This window comes from Lagopus muta, chromosome 5 (assembly GCF_023343835.1).
Source record: "Lagopus muta isolate bLagMut1 chromosome 5, bLagMut1 primary, whole genome shotgun sequence".
In the NCBI taxonomy this organism is placed as follows: domain Eukaryota; kingdom Metazoa; phylum Chordata; class Aves; order Galliformes; family Phasianidae; genus Lagopus; species Lagopus muta.
Window position 1 is genome coordinate 21,156,150 of NC_064437.1, and position 18,846 is coordinate 21,174,995.

The 18,846-nt window shown below is 43.9% G+C and overlaps 1 protein-coding gene across 2 annotated transcripts in view; it reads left to right on the forward strand.

Annotated features, from left to right (window-relative positions):
* The first annotated feature begins 14,661 nt into the window (after positions 1-14,661).
* Positions 14,662-18,846, forward strand: part of DENND1B (DENN domain containing 1B) — a 144,857-nt gene continuing 140,672 nt past the window's right edge. For both annotated transcript variants that reach the window (XM_048944265.1, XM_048944266.1), the window contains exons 1-2: positions 14,662-14,803; positions 17,081-17,145. In XM_048944265.1, coding sequence (XP_048800222.1) covers positions 14,787-14,803; positions 17,081-17,145 — 82 coding nt within the window. In that variant the 5' untranslated portion in view covers positions 14,662-14,786. The remainder of the gene's footprint in view (positions 14,804-17,080; positions 17,146-18,846) is intronic.

Sequence of the window (18,846 nt, forward strand, 5' to 3'; positions counted from 1 at the left end):
ATCAGTCTGGTCTGCAGTTGCTAGCATCTTGCCCTGTTCTGTACAATGAGTAGTTTAACCTCCCTGTTTTATGTTCTGTTTTTGGTGAATAAAATGTAATATTTGCTATCTCATAAAGGTAGCATCCCAAATGTTGGGATTAGTTTCTGCAGGCGACTGAATTCAGCAGATGAGGAGCTTAATAAATCAGGCAATGTAGACATGAATTGCAATCTGGACTCATCCTTTGGGACGTCTTTGGAAGGCATGTGCACTGAGATGTTTTCTCTTGGCTTATGGTACAGCAAAACTTCTGTATAAATATTAGCCAGTCTAACATTTTTAGCGTTTTTAATATGCCCTGTCTCTTACAGAGACTGATTGCTGACAAGATGATCAGAAAGTTGGGCTCTGAAGCATAGAATGCTTGTTCCCTATTGCTGTTGCTTAAAGTTAGTACTGATCTGCTGTTGTGATTATACATGTGGAGATGCAGCTGCAGGTTTACAGTGGAGCTCCTGTGCAGTGGTAGAAATCTCTTGGAATATATCTAATATATTAGTTTATATCAAACAAAGAGGACAGCTATTCGTGCTGCTTGTGGTCTTCATCATGGCTGTCAACTTGATATCCATTCAAATCAGCAGGGTAGAAAGGGTTCATAGCCTCGGGCATGCAGATGAAGCAGAGAAATCCAGACTTGGAGGCTGCCTGGCAGTGATGGGCTCCTCTGTGTGGCCACTGGAGAGTGGGAGCAAAGGCTGGGTGGTGAGTGGGAATTATGTCCAGATTTCCAGGCAGGATTGCCTCTCTTTACCCATCTCTGCAGACCTGTAGTGTACTTCCTCACCATAAACAGTGAAAGTGAGCTGAGATGCACCTGAGCTTGCCCTTGAGGATGATTTGCGTATGATTGCATTGCCCTGGTCCACTTAGAAAAAGCTTTAATTACTGTGCCTAATTGGAGCCGATCTCTTGAGCCAAGATAAATGCTTAAGTTAAGATTCTAAGTGTGTAGTTATGTTAGGTAATTGGGATACTGGAGATATTCCTGAAAGTACTTATGCTTGTACTTGACCATAAGCTTGCATGTAATTCCATTAACTGCAGTGGGACTGTATATATTTCTGAAGTGAACTACCACCTGTGTTTTTGGGAAGAGCAAACTACTAAGCTTTTCTGCATGCAGAATTTCATCCTGTGACTTAGTCTTTGTGTATCATGCTGTAAATTTACCCTGAAGACTGCCATAAACTCAGTGCTTTTAAAGAGTATATTTGAAGAGCTCTAGTTGAGTCTCAAGGCAGTTATAATAGTGTGTGTTTGATTTACAGCATGCCATTGAATTAGAAGGGTATTTGAAAAAGGATTTATGTTAAAACAATGTAGACAGTGATTTAGAGTGTGGATTGTGGCCATAAGTATGGGCAAAACAGAAGAGTTTATTGCAGAAAACAGCTCGTTGCCTTCTGTGGAGAAAACACAAGAAGAAAATGTGGGAATTGTCAGCTTTGCTGACTATATCTGTCAACTAAAAATACTGGTCAACACATAGCTTTTCAAAGGAAAGTTGATTTTTCAGCAACATCGTGTGTAACCAGTACTGAATAGAATCATCAATGAGCTGGAACAGTGATTTGGAAGGGTGAGCCATAGAATCCAATCAGCCAGTTGGGACAAGGAGTCCAAGAAATATACTCTTCTTGGAAAATGACAGAGCAGTCTGGCGAAAAGAGACAAACTAGACAACTGAGTAGACAAACTGACAAACTAGAGTAGAGCTGAGAATTTTGCCAAGTTCTTCAACAATACTGTGGTGGCTCCTGAATAGGCGCATGCCTTGACCCAGTAAGCGTTTGGGTTCTGTACAAAAATGCACATATGAAATCTTAAAATAATTCAAAATGTACTTTTTATAACTCTAGATCACTGTCAGTATTGTTTCTATAGTTTCTTATTGGAAGCTTAAAATGCAGAGCCAAAACATCATCTGGCATGGAACACCTGATTCCTGGGAAGATAGACTGATGGTAGTGATCTGGGGTTAGTAGATCTGGGGACAGGTCTTCAGCATTTTTCTGGCCTGCCTCTAAGTGCAGCCTGTTACCTTGAAATTAAGGTAATATAAATAAAAACCACGAGACTGTTCTGAGAAATAGACAAAGGGTCAACATAACGGTTGTAATATTATCAGTGTTACAAGTGGATGTTAAAACACGCTTGTGTGTGCAAAGTGAAAACCATGAAAACAGCAGACAAACTTGTGTCAGGAGAAAGAGGAAGGCCACAGTGACTCATTTGGTAACAAAGCGCATCTGAGCACAGTTTCCTGTTACTGCTTAAACACTTCAGTGTCTGAAGGTAAAGAGGATGGGAAGAGCATTGCCATGTACAACTTTCTGGTTTGGAATGCTCTCTCTGTTGCAAACAGCTAATTTTAGGGGGTGCCAAATATAATAGTTGACCTCTAGGTTTGGTTTTTTTTTTTTTTTGTGCTAATGCTTAGGAAACAAACCATCAATGATCTTTGGCAGGAGCTTGGGTTGTGATTCCCTGCTGACATAATCTGATCAGAAACCTTCGCCCACAAAAAGACCAGAGATGAATGCTTACAGCCCACCGCCTCATCTTAAAATTCATCAGATTCACTGGGGAAGGCAGCCCTGCTGTGTAACAGCAGTGTCACGGGTGAAGTGTTTCACTCCCCAGGACTAGTCTGCAAGGATACAGTGAGCGAAAACTGATTCAAGACAAACTCTGAGGACAGAAATTTCTGTGCAGTGAAATGATGCGTGGAATATGAAGGGGGTGGGGCAGCCTTAGCTAGGAGGCCAGGGGTAGCATTCTGAGCATCAAGAATGGGGTAAAGGTAACTGTCTCTTGGAAACCTGACAAAAAGACCTTTGTGTTCTCCTCTACTGTGCCCTGAAAGAGTGATGGCAGGAGCACTGATGGCAGATTGAGGACAGGGAACTACCTGTAGGAGTAATCTACCAACAGAAGAATATGGAAGAAATAAAAGCACTGAGGAAAATAATTCTGTCAGTATTTAGGGAAAAATGTCCCAAAATGGGATGCCTTGGGTAAGGCTGAATGGAATGTAGTCCAATCAAGATTCATTCTCTGAATGTCAAGATGGCTGAAGAAATGTAGAAGTATAAACCTCTTAACACAGAATGATTGCACAGTTTATGAACAACAAGAAAATATTCCACGAAGCATGAAATGCTGCTTGGCTTTCTCTGGTAAATTTATTAACACTACAGGCAGAGAAGACACTTAGAGACTGCGAGTATTCCTTACATAGAAATAAATAGTGAAATCTGAAGGCATGGTAAGGACAGAAGAGTTCATTTAAAAAAAAAAAATTCACAATGTGGTGAATTTTCTACTTCTGCATATATTGCTGTTGTTTCTTGCCATATGAAAGTGTACTGACTCTATTTTTTTTGTCAGAAAGCTTTGACAAATTCCCCACTAGTTACTCTGTTTTCTTTCCCCAAGCACATATTCTCTCAGTGATGTTCCTGCAAGTTCCCTCTGTTAGAGGAAGGAGACAGCAAATGGCCAACGTAGGAAGCAAGGCAGCAGAGAAAGAACTCATAAGCAGGTTGCAGGTCAGCTGTGCTGTCCCAGTTGCTCAGTATACTATTTGCCTTGCAGTACTGCTGTAGTACATATGTTTTTAATACAGCTTCTTCTAGAGCTGGGAGGAGATTGCAGATTTGGTTTTACAGCATCAAGGAAAAGCCTCTCTGTTGGCAGATACTTCCATCGCCTAGTTCTGCAAATACTTACTCTTGGATGCTTGACTGTGGAAACAGTTGCCAGGAAATGGGGGAGGGAATTATCTGAAGCCCCTTGCTTATCCCGAGTCAGTTGGCTGGTGTCAGTGTGGGTCACTGGGTAACTTCTGGGGAAGTTCAGCAGAAATGCAGCTGTGGTAGCAGAGTATGCAGTGCTGTGCCCCTTTAGCTGTGTTTCTGGGGCAGCACGCAGTTTGGGGGATATGAATCTCCTTGTAGGATAAAGGTGACTTGCATTGGTTCTCCTGAAAATGTCCAAATATGTCACAAATACCCACTGGCTTCCGTAGCAGGCCTGGGTTACTGGCTGATATGAATCTGTAACCACATGATAAGAGATGTAAGTTACTCACTGATAACATATAACGGAGGCGGTCTTTCAAAAGCAGCAGAAGATGTGTAAGCACTTGGATCAGTTTGTGGACTCTACTGAGTATTTCAAGTGTCTCTTGCTGTGTCCACTATGAAATAGCTTATGTGACATGACAAGATTGATAAAAGGGCATTTTGCACTGCCTGTAGTTTGAATACACCAAAAACAAGCGGTGTTGCATCAGAATTGCAGTATGCCACATTTCAGGCAAAGCTAGAGGCTCTTAAAGGAGATCTTGCAGTTCCAGTGTGTTTTATTCGCTGATCTAGTGACTGGGAGTATCCTTCAGTTTTACTATGGAACAAAAGATAAAGGAATTTTTCTCTCAGATTTCTTAATTATTTTGTTAGCCATATTGAATGATAGATGAGACCTAATTGTTATTCCAAGTTTATAACTTGAAGAAAAAATTCTTTTGCAAAATTCTGCCTGCATTTTGTAACACATTTGAGGAACTCTCATATGGATTAGATCTCGTGAGTCTGCTAGTGGCTCATGTGCTCTCTGAGAAAGAAAAATGACACATTGTTTTGTAAAACTATTCTTTGTCTTCCCACTTGCCAAGCACAGTATATGTTACTTGAGGAAAAAATGGAGTGCAAATAGTTTGTAGTTCAATAGGGAAAGTGGAACGAATGATTGAAATCGTGGTGTCGTGAATCATTAATAGACATGCTTATGTTAAGTGTAAATGATGGTACAGGGAATAGTTATTAAGCTATCAAAAGTATTTTCACTTGGCAGATTTCAGATCAACTGATCCATACTCTGTGGAGCAGGCCCAGCCCTGATGAACTTATACAAACTGAATGTTAATAATCAATGCCAGATGAGATGAGCAAACTGTAAGGCTCTGAATGATGAGCTTTTACAATGCTTTCTGAAATCGCATAAATAATTCTTTGCCTTGGAAATAAGGTAAAGCCTGGACACAAAACTGTGTAGCCTGGACACAAAACTGTGGGTAACAGCTAGCATCAAAGGAGCTCAGGTGTTTGTAGAGCAGTATGAACATGATGTTGGACCACTTGATACAGTGCAGTGGTAATATGGACAAGATTCTAGGGTGTTTCTTGGGCTTTTTAGGATATTGCAATAGTAAAAAAAAATGATTCTTGTAAATAAGCATTTTAAGATGATCCTTTAATGTAGCCAGTGAGTTGTCGTGCACTGCTGAAGCTGGTTTTGGATAGTTCATTTAGAGATGAACTGCTTCAAGGATGGTAGTGATGAGAAGGATGTTGTGACCTTAATTCTTCAGAACTAGAAACTCATGCAAGATGTAGAAGGGTGCTGCTTTCTTGCTTGACATCTCAACGTCTTGCCATGAAGACTTGGTCTCACTGTGTCAGTCCCCACTGGTATGTCGGTAGCAGCTGTACAGCAGTCTCTGCTACGTACTGCTGGGTGATGCTGTAGCATGTGCAATGAGTTCTGTCTTCTCTTTCTCCTGAAGTGTTTGTGGGGCTATGGAGGTCTGAACATGCAGCCTGTACGCTGGCTTCACTTGGGGATGCAAATGCCAAGCCCTGCAATTATGTGACTTCAGAAATGAGAAAGTGGGCTGTGCTGGGGAAGGCCAGATTGGGAGATGATGCCCTGCTGCTTGCTGCCACTTCAGGTCTGTGTTGGGGTCTGGATCAGGCATGGAAGAAGTGACCAGCATCCATTTCTGAACTGGTCAGCAGAGCAGGGTAGGGCTGAAAGTGTGATGCATGTGCATTGTTTTTCCTACTGGAGAGGAAGCTCTGGGGGAACCTCACTGCCATCTGCAGCTACCAAGGGAAGATGCAGGTTTTACAGAGCCAGACTTTCTTGAGCAGAGCACAGAGGTCATGAACATAAGTTGAAATATGGGAAATTCCAGTGTGACACAGGAACCTTTTTTTCATGTGAAGGTGATAAAGCATTCAGTGTATAGCCTGGCAGAGCTGCAGTATCTTTGCCTCTTGGGGTACTTCCAACAGGATGAGGCCCTGAGCAGTTGCTCCACCAAAACGTACTCTTGGATGAGGTGACCTCTGGAGGTCCCTTTGCACCTGTGGCATCTAACATGGCAGGGAGATGTGTTGATGTGGTATGAGAGCTTAAGTATTACTAGATGTTTTCACTCAGTGATACTTCTAACTGTCCCAGGAACACATAAGCATTCTGCTTCAGCATCTGTTAATAATATAGTAGAATATGAAGAAAATGACATTGTAATTGAATGATCGAGAAAAGCAACAGATGGAGAATTTTTGTGCAGAGTAAGTAAGAACAGTATGATTTAATTTCTATGCTTGTCTGGGCCCATGAGAACAAAACAGCCTGATTTTTGTGTGAGCCTTACAATGACATTTGAGAACTGCTGAGCAGCCTGTATTCCCAACAGTGAGGACTTGAAGCCCTACAAGATGGCGAGCAGGCTGGCTGCACTGAGGTATCTGCTGCCATCTTTCTGAATTCTCTCAAGCATATCTTCTCTAATGTCAAGTAGTGTAGAATATTACTGCTATTCTGCTCTTAAATTGGACCCATAGCTCCAGAGGTTTGAATAAGCAGCTGGACTTGTTCCAGTACTATCATCTGCTGCCCAAGGAAGTCCATTGGCTCTGCTTTGCTTGAGCTGTCATGCCCTTCTGACCGTCTTATTATAGCCAGCTATTAACCTCAATCATCAGTAAGTATACAGATAATCGTGGCAGTTTACTGTATTAATTAACTACTGGAGATTCCGCTCACATCTGCTGCACTTTAGAATTGGGTATCTGATCCATTGCCATCTCAGTGATGACAAATAAATATATAGGGATAAGTATATAGGGATCTAAAGCCATCTGTCTGAACTGTTTGTAGTTATCTTAACATAAAGATAACTGGGTTGGTTGTCCTAGCGTGTATAAAGAAAGCCACAAAAGACATATGTCATATTCCAGTGATTTGTGATCCAATTGCATGACTAAGAGTTACAGCAACAGAAGTGCAGGAAGTCTTCTCAGACACAGATTACATGGTGTCATGATTTTGTCTTCACGGAAACTATGTTTATGTTACTGGAGGAAAGATTGCTTTTCCTAAGAAGAAACCTTGTTGCTAAATTATGTGATGCAATTAATTACAAATAAAACACCTAAAGCAAAACACAAGTATCTCACCTAAGACACAGGCATCGTGGGCTCTATGTTCTGTCTGCTACAACACTAGCATGTAGGCTGGAGAGACTGCTGGACATTCTGTAGGGAAAACCTTAGAGTGCTTATGATTTTTTTTTCTGTATGCAAATAAATGTAACAGTTTGCCACATTTGTTGGCTATTTAAGTCAAATGGTGCCTGTACATCTGGAAAATTTTTTTTTTTGGTGTAACAAATTTCCATACAAAACAGACATCAATATACTGGTTTTCATAATGATGTGACTGCATACAGAAGGCCTTAATCCATGATAAACAAGCAGCTGGAAACAGTTCTTTTAATATTTGGAATTATCTGATTTACTGCTTTTTTTTTTTGTAGATACAGCAGTATCTAAAATATCTTACACATTCCTTAGGTGCGTTTTAATGAAGCTCAGTTCCTAATCTTGTGTACGTTTGGCCTTACTGCAAGAGGCCACATTCAAATTAAAGCAGAATTTTTTTTATGGCTGCTAAAAGAAATAAGTCACCAAATCACAGAATTGGAGGTGTTGGAAGAGGATCTGTGGTGATTGAGTCCAACCCCCTGCTAAAGCAGGTTACGCAGGAGAGGACCGAGGCAGGTTTTCAGTATCTCTTTAGAAGGAGACTCCACTGCCTCTCTGGGCAGCTTGTTCCAGTGCCCCATTATCCTAACTGTAAAGATGCTTTCCTCATGTTCATGAGGAACTTCCCATGTTCCAGTTTATGCTGATTGCCCCCAGCCTGTAATTATGTGCATGGTTATTCCTCTCTTGGTGTAGGATTCTACTCTTGCGGAACTTCATCAGATTGCTCTGTGCCTAACTCTCCAGTCTTTCTAGGCCTTGTTGAATGGTAGTACACCCTTCTAGTGTGTCAGCTTCAGGTTCATATCATTGTAGAAATTGCTGAGGCGTGTTCTGTCCTTTCACCCAAGCCAGTAATGAAGATGTTGAGCAAGACCAGGTCCAGTACTGACCCCTGGGGAACGTCACTAGTTACAGTCCTCCAACTAGCCTCTGCTTCACTGATCACAACTCACTGAGCTGTGCTGGTCAGATGGTTCTCAATCCACCTCACCACTTACTCATCTATTCCACACTTCATAACCTTATTTACAAGGAAGGTGTGGAAGACACTGTTAAAAGCCTTGTCAAAGTCAAGGTACGCAACTGCTGTCACTCTCACCTCATCTATGCATCTATCCTGTTTGTGACTTTGTAGAAGCTACCACATTGATCAAGCATGGCTTCTTCTTGGTAAATTCATGTTCACTACTTCTGATAACCATCTTCTCTTCCACTGGCATAGAAATGACCTCCAGAAAAAGCTGTTTCATTGCCCTCCCAGGGAAGGAGTCAAGTCTGATATTGGCCTGTAGTTTTCTGGCTCCTTTTTCTTGCCTTTTTTGAAGACTGAAGTAACATTAGATTTGCTCAGGTACCTCCCTAGTTTTTGTGATGTTTCAAAGAAGACAGAGAGTGGTTCAGCAATCACTTCTGCCAACTCCCTCATCAGTTGTGAGTATATCCCATCAGGGCCTATGGATTTGTTTGTATTGAGTTTGCCTAGATGATCGCTAGCCAGATCTTCCTCAACCAAGGACAAGAGTGCTTTTCTTGAATATAACTTTATAAAAACAGTTTTCAAATATAGCAAAAAATACCTTTCTCCATGGTAGTGCCAGATTAATCAGGTAGTGAACAACCCACAGCATTTAAAATACACATACAAAAAATGTGAGGAAATATTCTTGTCTAAAGAGAAAAATTGAATTAATTCAGCAAGAATATGTTCATGCTAAGAAACTTTTACTTCTGAATGACCAGAATAAGTGATTTCCTTCTACAGCATATATGCTTGTTGAAAAGTACTGTCTGACCCCACTGCTCCACTAAAACATTCATGCTTTACTGGTGTATAATCAATAGATATCAGGATGTTATAATCACAATATAATTGTATAATCAATAGATATTAAGATGTTATAATCACAATATAATCAAGAGAGCTAGGCAAAATAGACAATGATCACAAAAGAGAATAGGTGGAAGAGCTTACCCTTCAGCTGAGCTCACCACAAAACACCAAGAGAGGTGATCTCCAGAAGAGATCCTTCCCCTCTGGTAGCCAGCTCTTAAATAGGTCCAGGAGGGGTGGAGCCAGGCTCCACCCCTTCCGGCAGCACAGGTGAATTGCCTTCAGCTGTGCTCCTCTGGCTGACTCATGGCTCGCCTCAGGTGATTAATCAGAGGTTCAGGCCGTGACTCAGCAGTTCCCATACAACTGGACATGCACATGACATCATCTGTAGACAGTGGGGCTAATAACAAAAGGTAATAAAGATCAGATTGAAGATTTAAAAGTACTATTTGCAAACAAACACTGAGTTAATATAGCTATATTGTAAGCATTTAACCTTTTGAGCATCTTAGCTCTTCAAACTCAGGTCTGAGTGTACATTGATACAAATTTCCTCAGCCTCTCTGTTAAACTTACAATATGAAGTTTTGTTAATTACAATTTAAGTATGAGCTTATGATTTCAGAATCATAAGAAATGATATTGACACGCAGAAAATGCATAGAGGTCAGACTGCTGCTAAGCAGTGATTTTGTCTGTAACTAGTCATAGTGAAAGCACTCATTTTAAACTGGCCTGCTAATGCAATATGGTGAGTTTGACAGTTAGATCAGTTGGCCTGATTAAGAAGATTTGCTTTCTTGGGCTCTGCGTTAGGGCATATTGATTACAAAGCAGGGAGTCATTATTCCTATCTAAGTAGTGATCTCTCCCTGGGTGCTCACTGATTAATTAATGACTGTTTACCTGAGCAGCCGTGTTTGAGCAGACAGGCTTTGCACGTAGCATTGCTGGGGGTCACTATCAAATACTGGGTTTTGGCATCCCTGCCTTTAAAGAAACTGTATTATGAAATGACTTGATGTAGATTTTTAAAATTTGTCTTCAGTACAATATTGTCTCTCAACTATTGTCTCCTACTAGTGTTATGGCTAAGAATTCTAATCAGTTTGTGAATTTGCGGGTTTAGAGGATTTTGCATGAGGAGATCAGGTTGTCTCTGCATGTACAATTTGGGATGGGTATGCAACAAGATTCAGACAAAGGGGTGAGAAAATAACATCTGATCTCGTTAAATGAAAAGCATTCTCTATGTGATTTTAGTACTCTGCTCTAAGAGATGCTTTCCAAGTCTGTGAGATCTGATGAGATCATGACATCATTAGGAAATGTACTGGTAGCAGATGAGATAGCATTAAAACGAGTTAATCCTAGTGACAGCACGAAGACTAAAAGAGATCCCTGCATAGGCAGGCTCTGTGGCAAATGAAGAATTCTTGGTGCAAGATGCATGTTGTTCATCATACGAATTCGTGCCAGGAAAAGTTTTGGTATAACCATACAATGGGAAATGTTATCTTTTCTGTTTTGCCACTTTTGACAAACTTGTTGATGTTCTCAGGGGGGACATTTTTTTTTTCACAAGCTCTGCTAACAGCGTTGTGCAAGAAATCCCTTTATTGGTTTCAGCAGCACTTAAGAGGAAGGCTTTTTTTTTTTCTTTCTTTCTTTTTTTTTCTCAGTAGTAATGTTTTACTATTGAATGAAGTGTACCTAACCAAGGAAGACTTCTGTAATACTTCAGATCCCTTGAGTAATGAAACACGTGTTCTGGCTTAGGGAGGTGATAAGAGACAATGGGAGCTCTCTTTTAACTCAGAACAGGATAGAGGGGAAAAAAAAAAAAATCATGAAGCCATTAGGGATGGCAAATCTGACCTGACAGAGCTGGATTCAGGCAGTGATCCTTACCCCCCTCCCTGCCATTTCACAGGACTGCCATAGTTTGTAGGGAAAATCCTGTTCCCTGCATTCCCTACAAGCTCCTCCTATGAAGCACACTTGCTTGCAGTTCATGTTGGGAGGATTAAATTCATCCCATGCTAAATGTCTAACAGAGAGCTTGTTTCCTCAGGCTGTGATCTCTTCCCTTCTCTCTGTTCTCTTTACCCTGCCAAGATAAAATCACCAAATCTGTGTATGTAATAATTTCAGCTTTAAAAAAGTGGTGGGGTTCTCACGTAGCTCTTCTCACTTGCTCCATTCCCAAGTGGCACAATGTGTGGCCATTCCTTGTCTGTTTCTCATATCCCTTTTTGAGATCCAAACAGCACTCTGCACAACTTTTATAGACCCAAAGGCATGTGGTTTTGATTTGACAGAGAATGGCAGAGTGCTCCATATTAGAGAGGATGTGGATGCTTGTTTTTGAATTTTGTTTGGTGCTTTTCAACTATATCTCCTGTTGTTTCCATATTGAATTTGGTCGTAAACTAAAATACTTCAAGTTTGGGTATGTTGATCCTTGAGTGGGAGCGACCCTGACTCATTTCCATCCTTTCCTTATCTGATGCAGATGAATCGGGTTTTTGTCTGTTTTTCAGGCAAGCTCTTTCTTATTGAGATGCATTAATTAGTTTGGGAGAAAACTGAGTCTTGTTGGTCCAAATTGATTTACATCAGCACCTCTTTTTTTCTGAGGGCATAGAAGAACTGAATTGTGGTTATATGTAGTTATATATCCATGACCTTTATGGCTACTCCTCTTCATTACAGCACTATGAACATGAATAATTAGTATTCACTACTAGGTAACTACAGTTAAGGTTGAGGAGGAATCTGTATCTTTAAATCACAGTGCTTAGTTGCTCATACCTGTAAAATCAATACTCATCCTCCCCCACCCTCTGCAAGTCCTCCTACAGCACTCCCTATGCTGACCTTTTAAGGAGAACTTAGGAGATAGAGTTATACAAAGTATAAAGGAAAATGCTTTGTATCTTCTGGGTTACTTGATAGAATGCTAACTCTGAAAAGCCCAAATATCGCTGGTTTTGTGTTCTAATTTGGAAAGGAAAAAAAATGTAAAGAAAAGTAAATGGGATGTTCAGAACTTCAGAGCATACTGCAGTCATACATTCTCTGCATTGCTATTCAAATTTTCTTTTGGTTTCTTCTTCTGCCTCAACCCTTCCCAGGGTTCAAATGAGGCAGGAAGAGGTGGTTTTGAACAGCAGCACTTCTCCTAAAACATGGTCTTTCATTAAGTAATTGTAATAAAGTAACTCTCTAGCTGCTGTGCCTGTAAGACAGTCTTGAAAACATGACCCAAGTGTAACTTGGGCATAGATGCCTCCTTCAGCTTTCAAGGAGTCTGAAATAATGGCTCAGAGAGACGTGAGACTCATCTCCACAGTGGTCTGTCTCGTGTGCCCTGTCTTTGGCAGGTGAACTTTGCCTACTCTCACCGCTCTGGCAGGCAAGGCATGAGGCAGAGTGGTGTCTTCTGAAGGTGCAGTCATTTTCCTCTCAGTGTCAAGGAGCCTATTTACTCTGGAAAAGAAACCCTACCTGTTTTCTTCCCAATTAAAGTAAGATACGTTCTGAGAGGTCTGACGATCGTATCTGTGCAGACAGACACCCATCCTATAGCTGCAGGGCCTCACCACAGGTGCCCAACAGGCCTTCAGCCTCTCCTGTTGGAAGCAGCAGCAGCTTAGGAGGAGAGAGAAGGAAACTCAAAACAGCCTTAAAAATATTTAATGTTATCTGAAATACTGAAGTCTTGGAAAACAGTCTGTAGTCGGAACACTTCAAAACAGATACTCTGTGAATAAAATATCTCACTGTTTCAGTAATCACCAGACCCAAATTCATTTGAGCTAAATTGTTGGCTATTTGGGGCAGCAGTAACTTCTGAATTCTGCAAGCTTTGAAGGATGCACGGGGACGAAGACAGAGGGTGGAAGGGAGGCAAGAGGCATGTGCAGCAAGATTTGAGTCCTCTCCATCCCTACTTCCCTCTGGGCAGGATGCGGCCATCCTGTGCATCTGCACGTGAGTCCCAGCCTGGGGCTCCCAGCCTCCAACCTCCTATCTCCTTGCCTGAGAGTCCAGAGTCCTAGTAGACTTCTGCTAGTCCTAGCAGAGAAGTTGATTTTTACATCCATGTGCCAAAGCTGCTTGCTGCAAGGCCTCTCTTGTACAGTGCTGGGGTGATGATTTTTCTGAAAACAAGATGCTACATGAAATGCGTGATGATTTGTTAAGGATGCAAAACCCTGGACCCCTTCACGTACTTTAGCGGTTGTTGCAAATGCTGTCTGTTAAAGGTAGCCAAGAATTAATGTAAAATGGAGGCTGGAAAATAAGTGCTTGAAAATCAAGGGAATCCCCACACTGAGATTTCTGCTGGAACTTCCAGTTGGTTTCACTGCACATTTTCTGTTTTCTTATTATTTAGTCTATATCCTGTGAGGTGTGTAGGAAGTGTAATGAAGCCAAGACAATATTGCTTTGGAAAATCCAGTGCATGTAATTTCCTGGCTTTTGGTTATTTTTTTTTTTTTAATTTTAATTTTTTTTTTTTTTCAGCCATAGTAACACATTAATGCTGTTTTATATGTTTAATATAGAATTGGCCCGAATTTTCCCTATTTTTTTTTTTTCCAACTGCCGGTGCAGGGATTGCTTTTTGGGGAGCAGTGCAGTGAGCAGCACTGTGCCTGTGGTCGGGCTGCGGGTGGTGTGCTGCTGGCTGCTGTGCTGCTGTGGGAGAGGCGGCGGTGGGAGTTTGACTCTCAGAGCATCGCAGGCAAACGCGGCTTGGAACGCACTCAAGGAGGATGTTATTTTTTTTTTCTCCCTTTCCAAACTTACTGGGAGCGCCCGGGGGTATAAAGCTTTTCATGTGTGTTTACAGGACCGTGCGTTCTCTCCAATACTTCTTTCCACTGCATTACTTCTTCAGCAGTTTTGGAGAGCGTTTAGAACTCAGTAAAAAGCAAGGCCAAGCACATTACCGCGGGTTAAATTAAAATTTATGACCTTTAGCAAGACGAAATTATTTTTTCCTGTGAGTGGAGCGAATTCAAAGGGACGGGAAAGGAAGGGAAGGCAGCCGGGCAGGAGCGGAGCACGACCCCGGGCTCCCCTCGGGGCGCTGCCGTCCGCCGGCCCACGGGAGCAAAGGCCCCGGCAGCGAGGGAACACGGGGCAGCGTTCCGGAGCGCGGCGGCTCCGCGCGGAGCCCGTTCCGCACGCTCGCTCCGCACGCGGGGCCGGGCGGCACGGGGCTCGGGCGCGCGCCGAGGCGGCCGCACGTCCGGCCGACGGCGGCCTCGGTGGTTCCCCGGGCGGCCGCGGAGCTTCCTGGTTCCCAGAGGGTGCCGGAGCCGCGGCAACAGGAACTGAGAGACGGGGGGAGGAGGCGGTGCCGCCGCTCCGTGCAGTCGCGGCCCGAGCCGGGGGAGCGGAGCAGCCATGGGCCGCCGCCCGCCGCAGCAGCGCCGCCGCCCTCCGTGCTAAGCCGGCCCGGGCCGCAGGGAGAGGGCCGTCTCCTCCCCGCCGGGCGCGGGGCTTCTCCCTCGGGGGACGCCGGAGCGGCCGCCCGGGCCCGCGATGTGACCATGGACAGCAGGTTCAAGTGAGTGGGGGCGGCGGCGGGGGGCTCGGCGCAGCGGGTAGGCCTCGCGGGCCGCCGGGCGGGGGGGGAGGAGGCGCGGGGCAGCCCACCCGGCTGCGCGCGAGGGGCCGGGCGCGGCGCGGCCGCTGAGTGACAGCCGGGCGGGAGGCGGCGGGGCCGGGAGCTGGGGGCGAGGGCAGCAGGGTAGAGTGGCGGCGGCCCCGCTCCTGCCCCCGGCTCGCCCCGCCGCGGCCGCCGAAGGGAAGCGGCTCCGGGACGGGCGGGCGGCCGCCGGGGGCGGGTCGTGCCCTCGGGAGCCGCCCGCCGCGAGCGGCCGTGGAACGGTGGTGGTGCGGCGTGCCGCTGTACGGGCACAAAGGCCCCGCGCGCTGCCCGAGATCGATGCGCTCTGCGGCTTCGGCCTTTGTGCCGGCGCTGCGCTGCCGCAGGTGTGTGCGGCGGGCGAGAAACGGGCACGGGCCGCCGTGCTGCCTCTCCGCTCCCTGCGCTGGAGCCGTCCCTTCACTAAGCGGGAGCTGAGAGATGTTACACGCGTATTCACGAACTGACAACAATCTGGATGCGGGGGGATGACGAATGAGTGGGCACAGAGTAGTAGCGGGGAAGGAAACGGCAGTCTGACAATTCTCAGATTACTCTAACACATTTTTGACACTTCTGAGCATAGTGGGATGTGAAGAGTAAACTTAGCAGTGGCTTTCTGGGGAGGCTGAGCTGGTGTGAAAGAGAAGCTGCTGCATCCCTCGGGCTGCACTTTGCGTGGTGGTGCTGCCCTGCCTCCTGCACCTGGCATGCTGTGGTGGGGCTGCCTGGAAACAAGGCAGGGGTAAATGACCTTAGCTTGGGTAACGTTGTGGGGAAACGTCACTTCTCCTAAAGGAAGGGTCTTGTGGCTGCTTTTCCAGACAGCCAGGCCTCATCAGTTCCACCGCAAACCTGCAGGGACAAGAGCTGGCTGTAGTACTGGAATACAGTGTTGAGATCCTGGGCTTGCATTTCTGTAGCCGAGTGCAGGATCTGTCTGCATGATTTTCTCAACTAAATGCTTTAAAAAATGACACAAATCTTAGGCAGGATATGTTTCTCTAACCTCAGTTAGACTCTGACTGCGTATCCTAGTTGATGATGGTACTGAGGTCAGTAAAAGCGTGGCCTGAATCCATTAATTTGTGACAGCTGAGGTTTCCCCTCTACTCTAATCCTGGCTTTCAGTCAGAACTCCCTTTAAAGAAACAACAGGGTATTAATTCACTGCACCCGTCAGTTTGAGTTCCAGAAACCTAGGCCCAAATTCTGTTTTTTTCACCTACCTCCAACCCTAGCTGACTTCAGTGGGGCATTACTCATGGAGGGAACTCAAGTGTGAGCTTCTAATGTGGTTAAATAGCTAATTGATATGGGTGCGGTTATACCACTTGTTTTTAATATAAATAGCAGTGCGCTGGGTAGAGAGAGAGCTCGATAGTACGGTTACGGCAGTTTGAGCTATTCCAATAACTGCTTGGTTTGGGATTAGGTTGGGTGTTCCTTGCAATTAGCGATTAGCGCTGCAGTTGTTACTGTCGGGTGTGTGCTGCTGCAAGGCGTTGGTGTGCGGGTGGGTGGCTGCTGCAGGGGTGGCTGGGGGATTAAGTGTGGTATGATGGAAACTCCAAAAAACCATCTTGATGTATAAGGCAGTGGCATTATCATTAGACAAGCTAATCAGTGTATTTATCTTCCTCATGTTTGTTATTTTTCTTTTTTTAAGGCTGTACATGGCAGCATAGCTTGTTATTTCTAAGGAGGAACCAAAGTGGTTTCTAATTTTATTGACTTTTAATTTATTTTAATGTTTCCTGGACAAATAGAATAGAAAAAATGTAACGCTGTATGTATGGTAACTGTTGAGTTACCTGAACTACTGACTGAGCACCTGGGGAAAGGACCCAGTCAGCCCTGGGAGCACAGGTGAAGGTAATTCACCTATGTGACTGGAGGGAGCGGAGCCTGGCTGCACCTCTCTTAGAGTTCATTTAAGGGCTGACTGTCACTGGGGAAAGATCTCTGATTGGAGGTCCTTCTCTTGTGGAGTTTTCCTTTGTGGCGCTCAATCTTTAAAGATGGGTGAGCTGTCCTTTCTCCTTTCCTTGTAACAGCTTCTTATTGTATTAGTCCCTTTGGCATTGCGCCTCTTGTATCACCTTTCCACCTTGTTGATCTTTCTGATTGCTATGCTGTGGAAAATGATTTATGTTGCCTGAAACAGCTATGTGAGTAATTGTTTGCTTTTTCTAGGGAGAATCCAGAACGTACCTTTGATTTGGTACTGAAGGTGAAATGCCAAGCATCTGAAAATGAAGGTAATGATGTACTGTGTTTGCCAATATCATAGAAATGAGATGGAAAAGGCTTATTTGTCTTTTGTCTCCAGTTATGTTTAATGTTATGAAATGCTTTTGCATTTGGATTGTGTTAGAAAATGGCTGTGGTTGCCTTATTATTTTTTTAATCTACTAATATGTTAACTTATTGCTGTCATCTTTTTATTGTTGTACGATCACTTTTGGTTGTCTGGTAGTAAAGCACTTTTATTCTGAGGGATTAACTTGCGAAACTTGGGCTCAAAGTGGAAATGGTACAGTTATTAAGGAAATGTGGATTTTATGACTTCATTTTATCAGAGAAATTGACCCCTGCCTGTTAGTGGACTGTTCATTTAGTCAGAGCTGTACTAGGAAGTAAGTTTTCTCCAGGATAACAGGAAAAAACCTTTTCTGTAGCTTGCATTTGGTAGATGCTTTGGCACGATACATGATGTAAGCAGCAGTGAGTTCTGACATGTGCTCGTGTTAGCCACTGGTTTTGCATCTCTGCAGGTGTGTGGTGAAGAGCTCTTGTACTGTGGGATTTATCTGAGGGAGGCGTTTTGCATCTCCTGTAAAGAGCTTGCTTGTGCTGAAATGGAAGTGACCTCTGTAACTTGCTTTGGGGGAATTCTGTTCATGTTATCGTCCAAGGTTGTTGGCCTTTTGGAAACACAGGGAGAGAAGTCTTGTTGGGGTCATGCTGTAGTCCTGTTAGCCTGTGACAGTTGTGTCTTAATCATGTTTGTAAGTACAATCAATTACACTTTCAAATTCCGTGTATTTATTATCCTGCTATGCTAATGGATGCTTTTTCCAGAGTTCACTACACTGAGTTAGAAGCCAACAGAAGCCCTTGCATACTACACTTACGTAACACCAAGCTATTCCTTTTTTCTTCTTCCTTCAAGCCAGCATTTCCATTAGTGGTGTAAAGGATACCTGCCTAATATGTCTGTGAAGAATGTTTCTGTTGAAGCAAAACAGTTGGGGCTGTTTAGTTCTTTTCCTGGCAGTCCCAACAGGCTTTTCTGTACCTGCGGGATTGTGTACTATCTATTTATTGTTGTCTCAAGTTTCTCTGTTCTTTCTTTCATTTTCTCTTCCTCATAATACTGTTCTCATTCAGTTGTGGAATAACATCTCTGTCCTGCTGCAACCCTCAGTTATTTCCACATTTTTATGGTCAGCGACATCCTTCTGCTTATTGCCCGCCTTACTGATTTGCTGTTGGCACATCCATGGTTTGGGGGAGTTAAGTTGGCCTCCTTAGCTTGGGTCATTCCTGTGTTGTGTTTTGTATCATGGTGCATGTCGTCTTCTGCTTGCTTCCTTTTGTAATTTTTTACCTTCACAGGTTACTGTGTTCACAGGTTACTTTCACAGTCCCCATCTAGTACCTGTAGCAACACTGCTTCTTGCAGAGTGCCTTTAGCTGACATCCTCTCTTGGAGTCTCACTCAGGCTTAGTCTCTTCCTGAAGTTATTTTTTACTTGCCTTTTGTCCTTTCCTTCCTGAGAACCAATAACCCTCTGCCTCAACTGCTGTGTGGAACTGCCTTCTATTACTTGTGAGCTCTGGGTTGGATTGGTTCTCCTGCCTGCCCAGGCAAGCAGGGTGTATTGGTTGTGGACTGCCATTCATGGAACAGCTTGGGCCTGCATGTGGCCATGAGCTGATCTGGTTCGGGGTTGCCT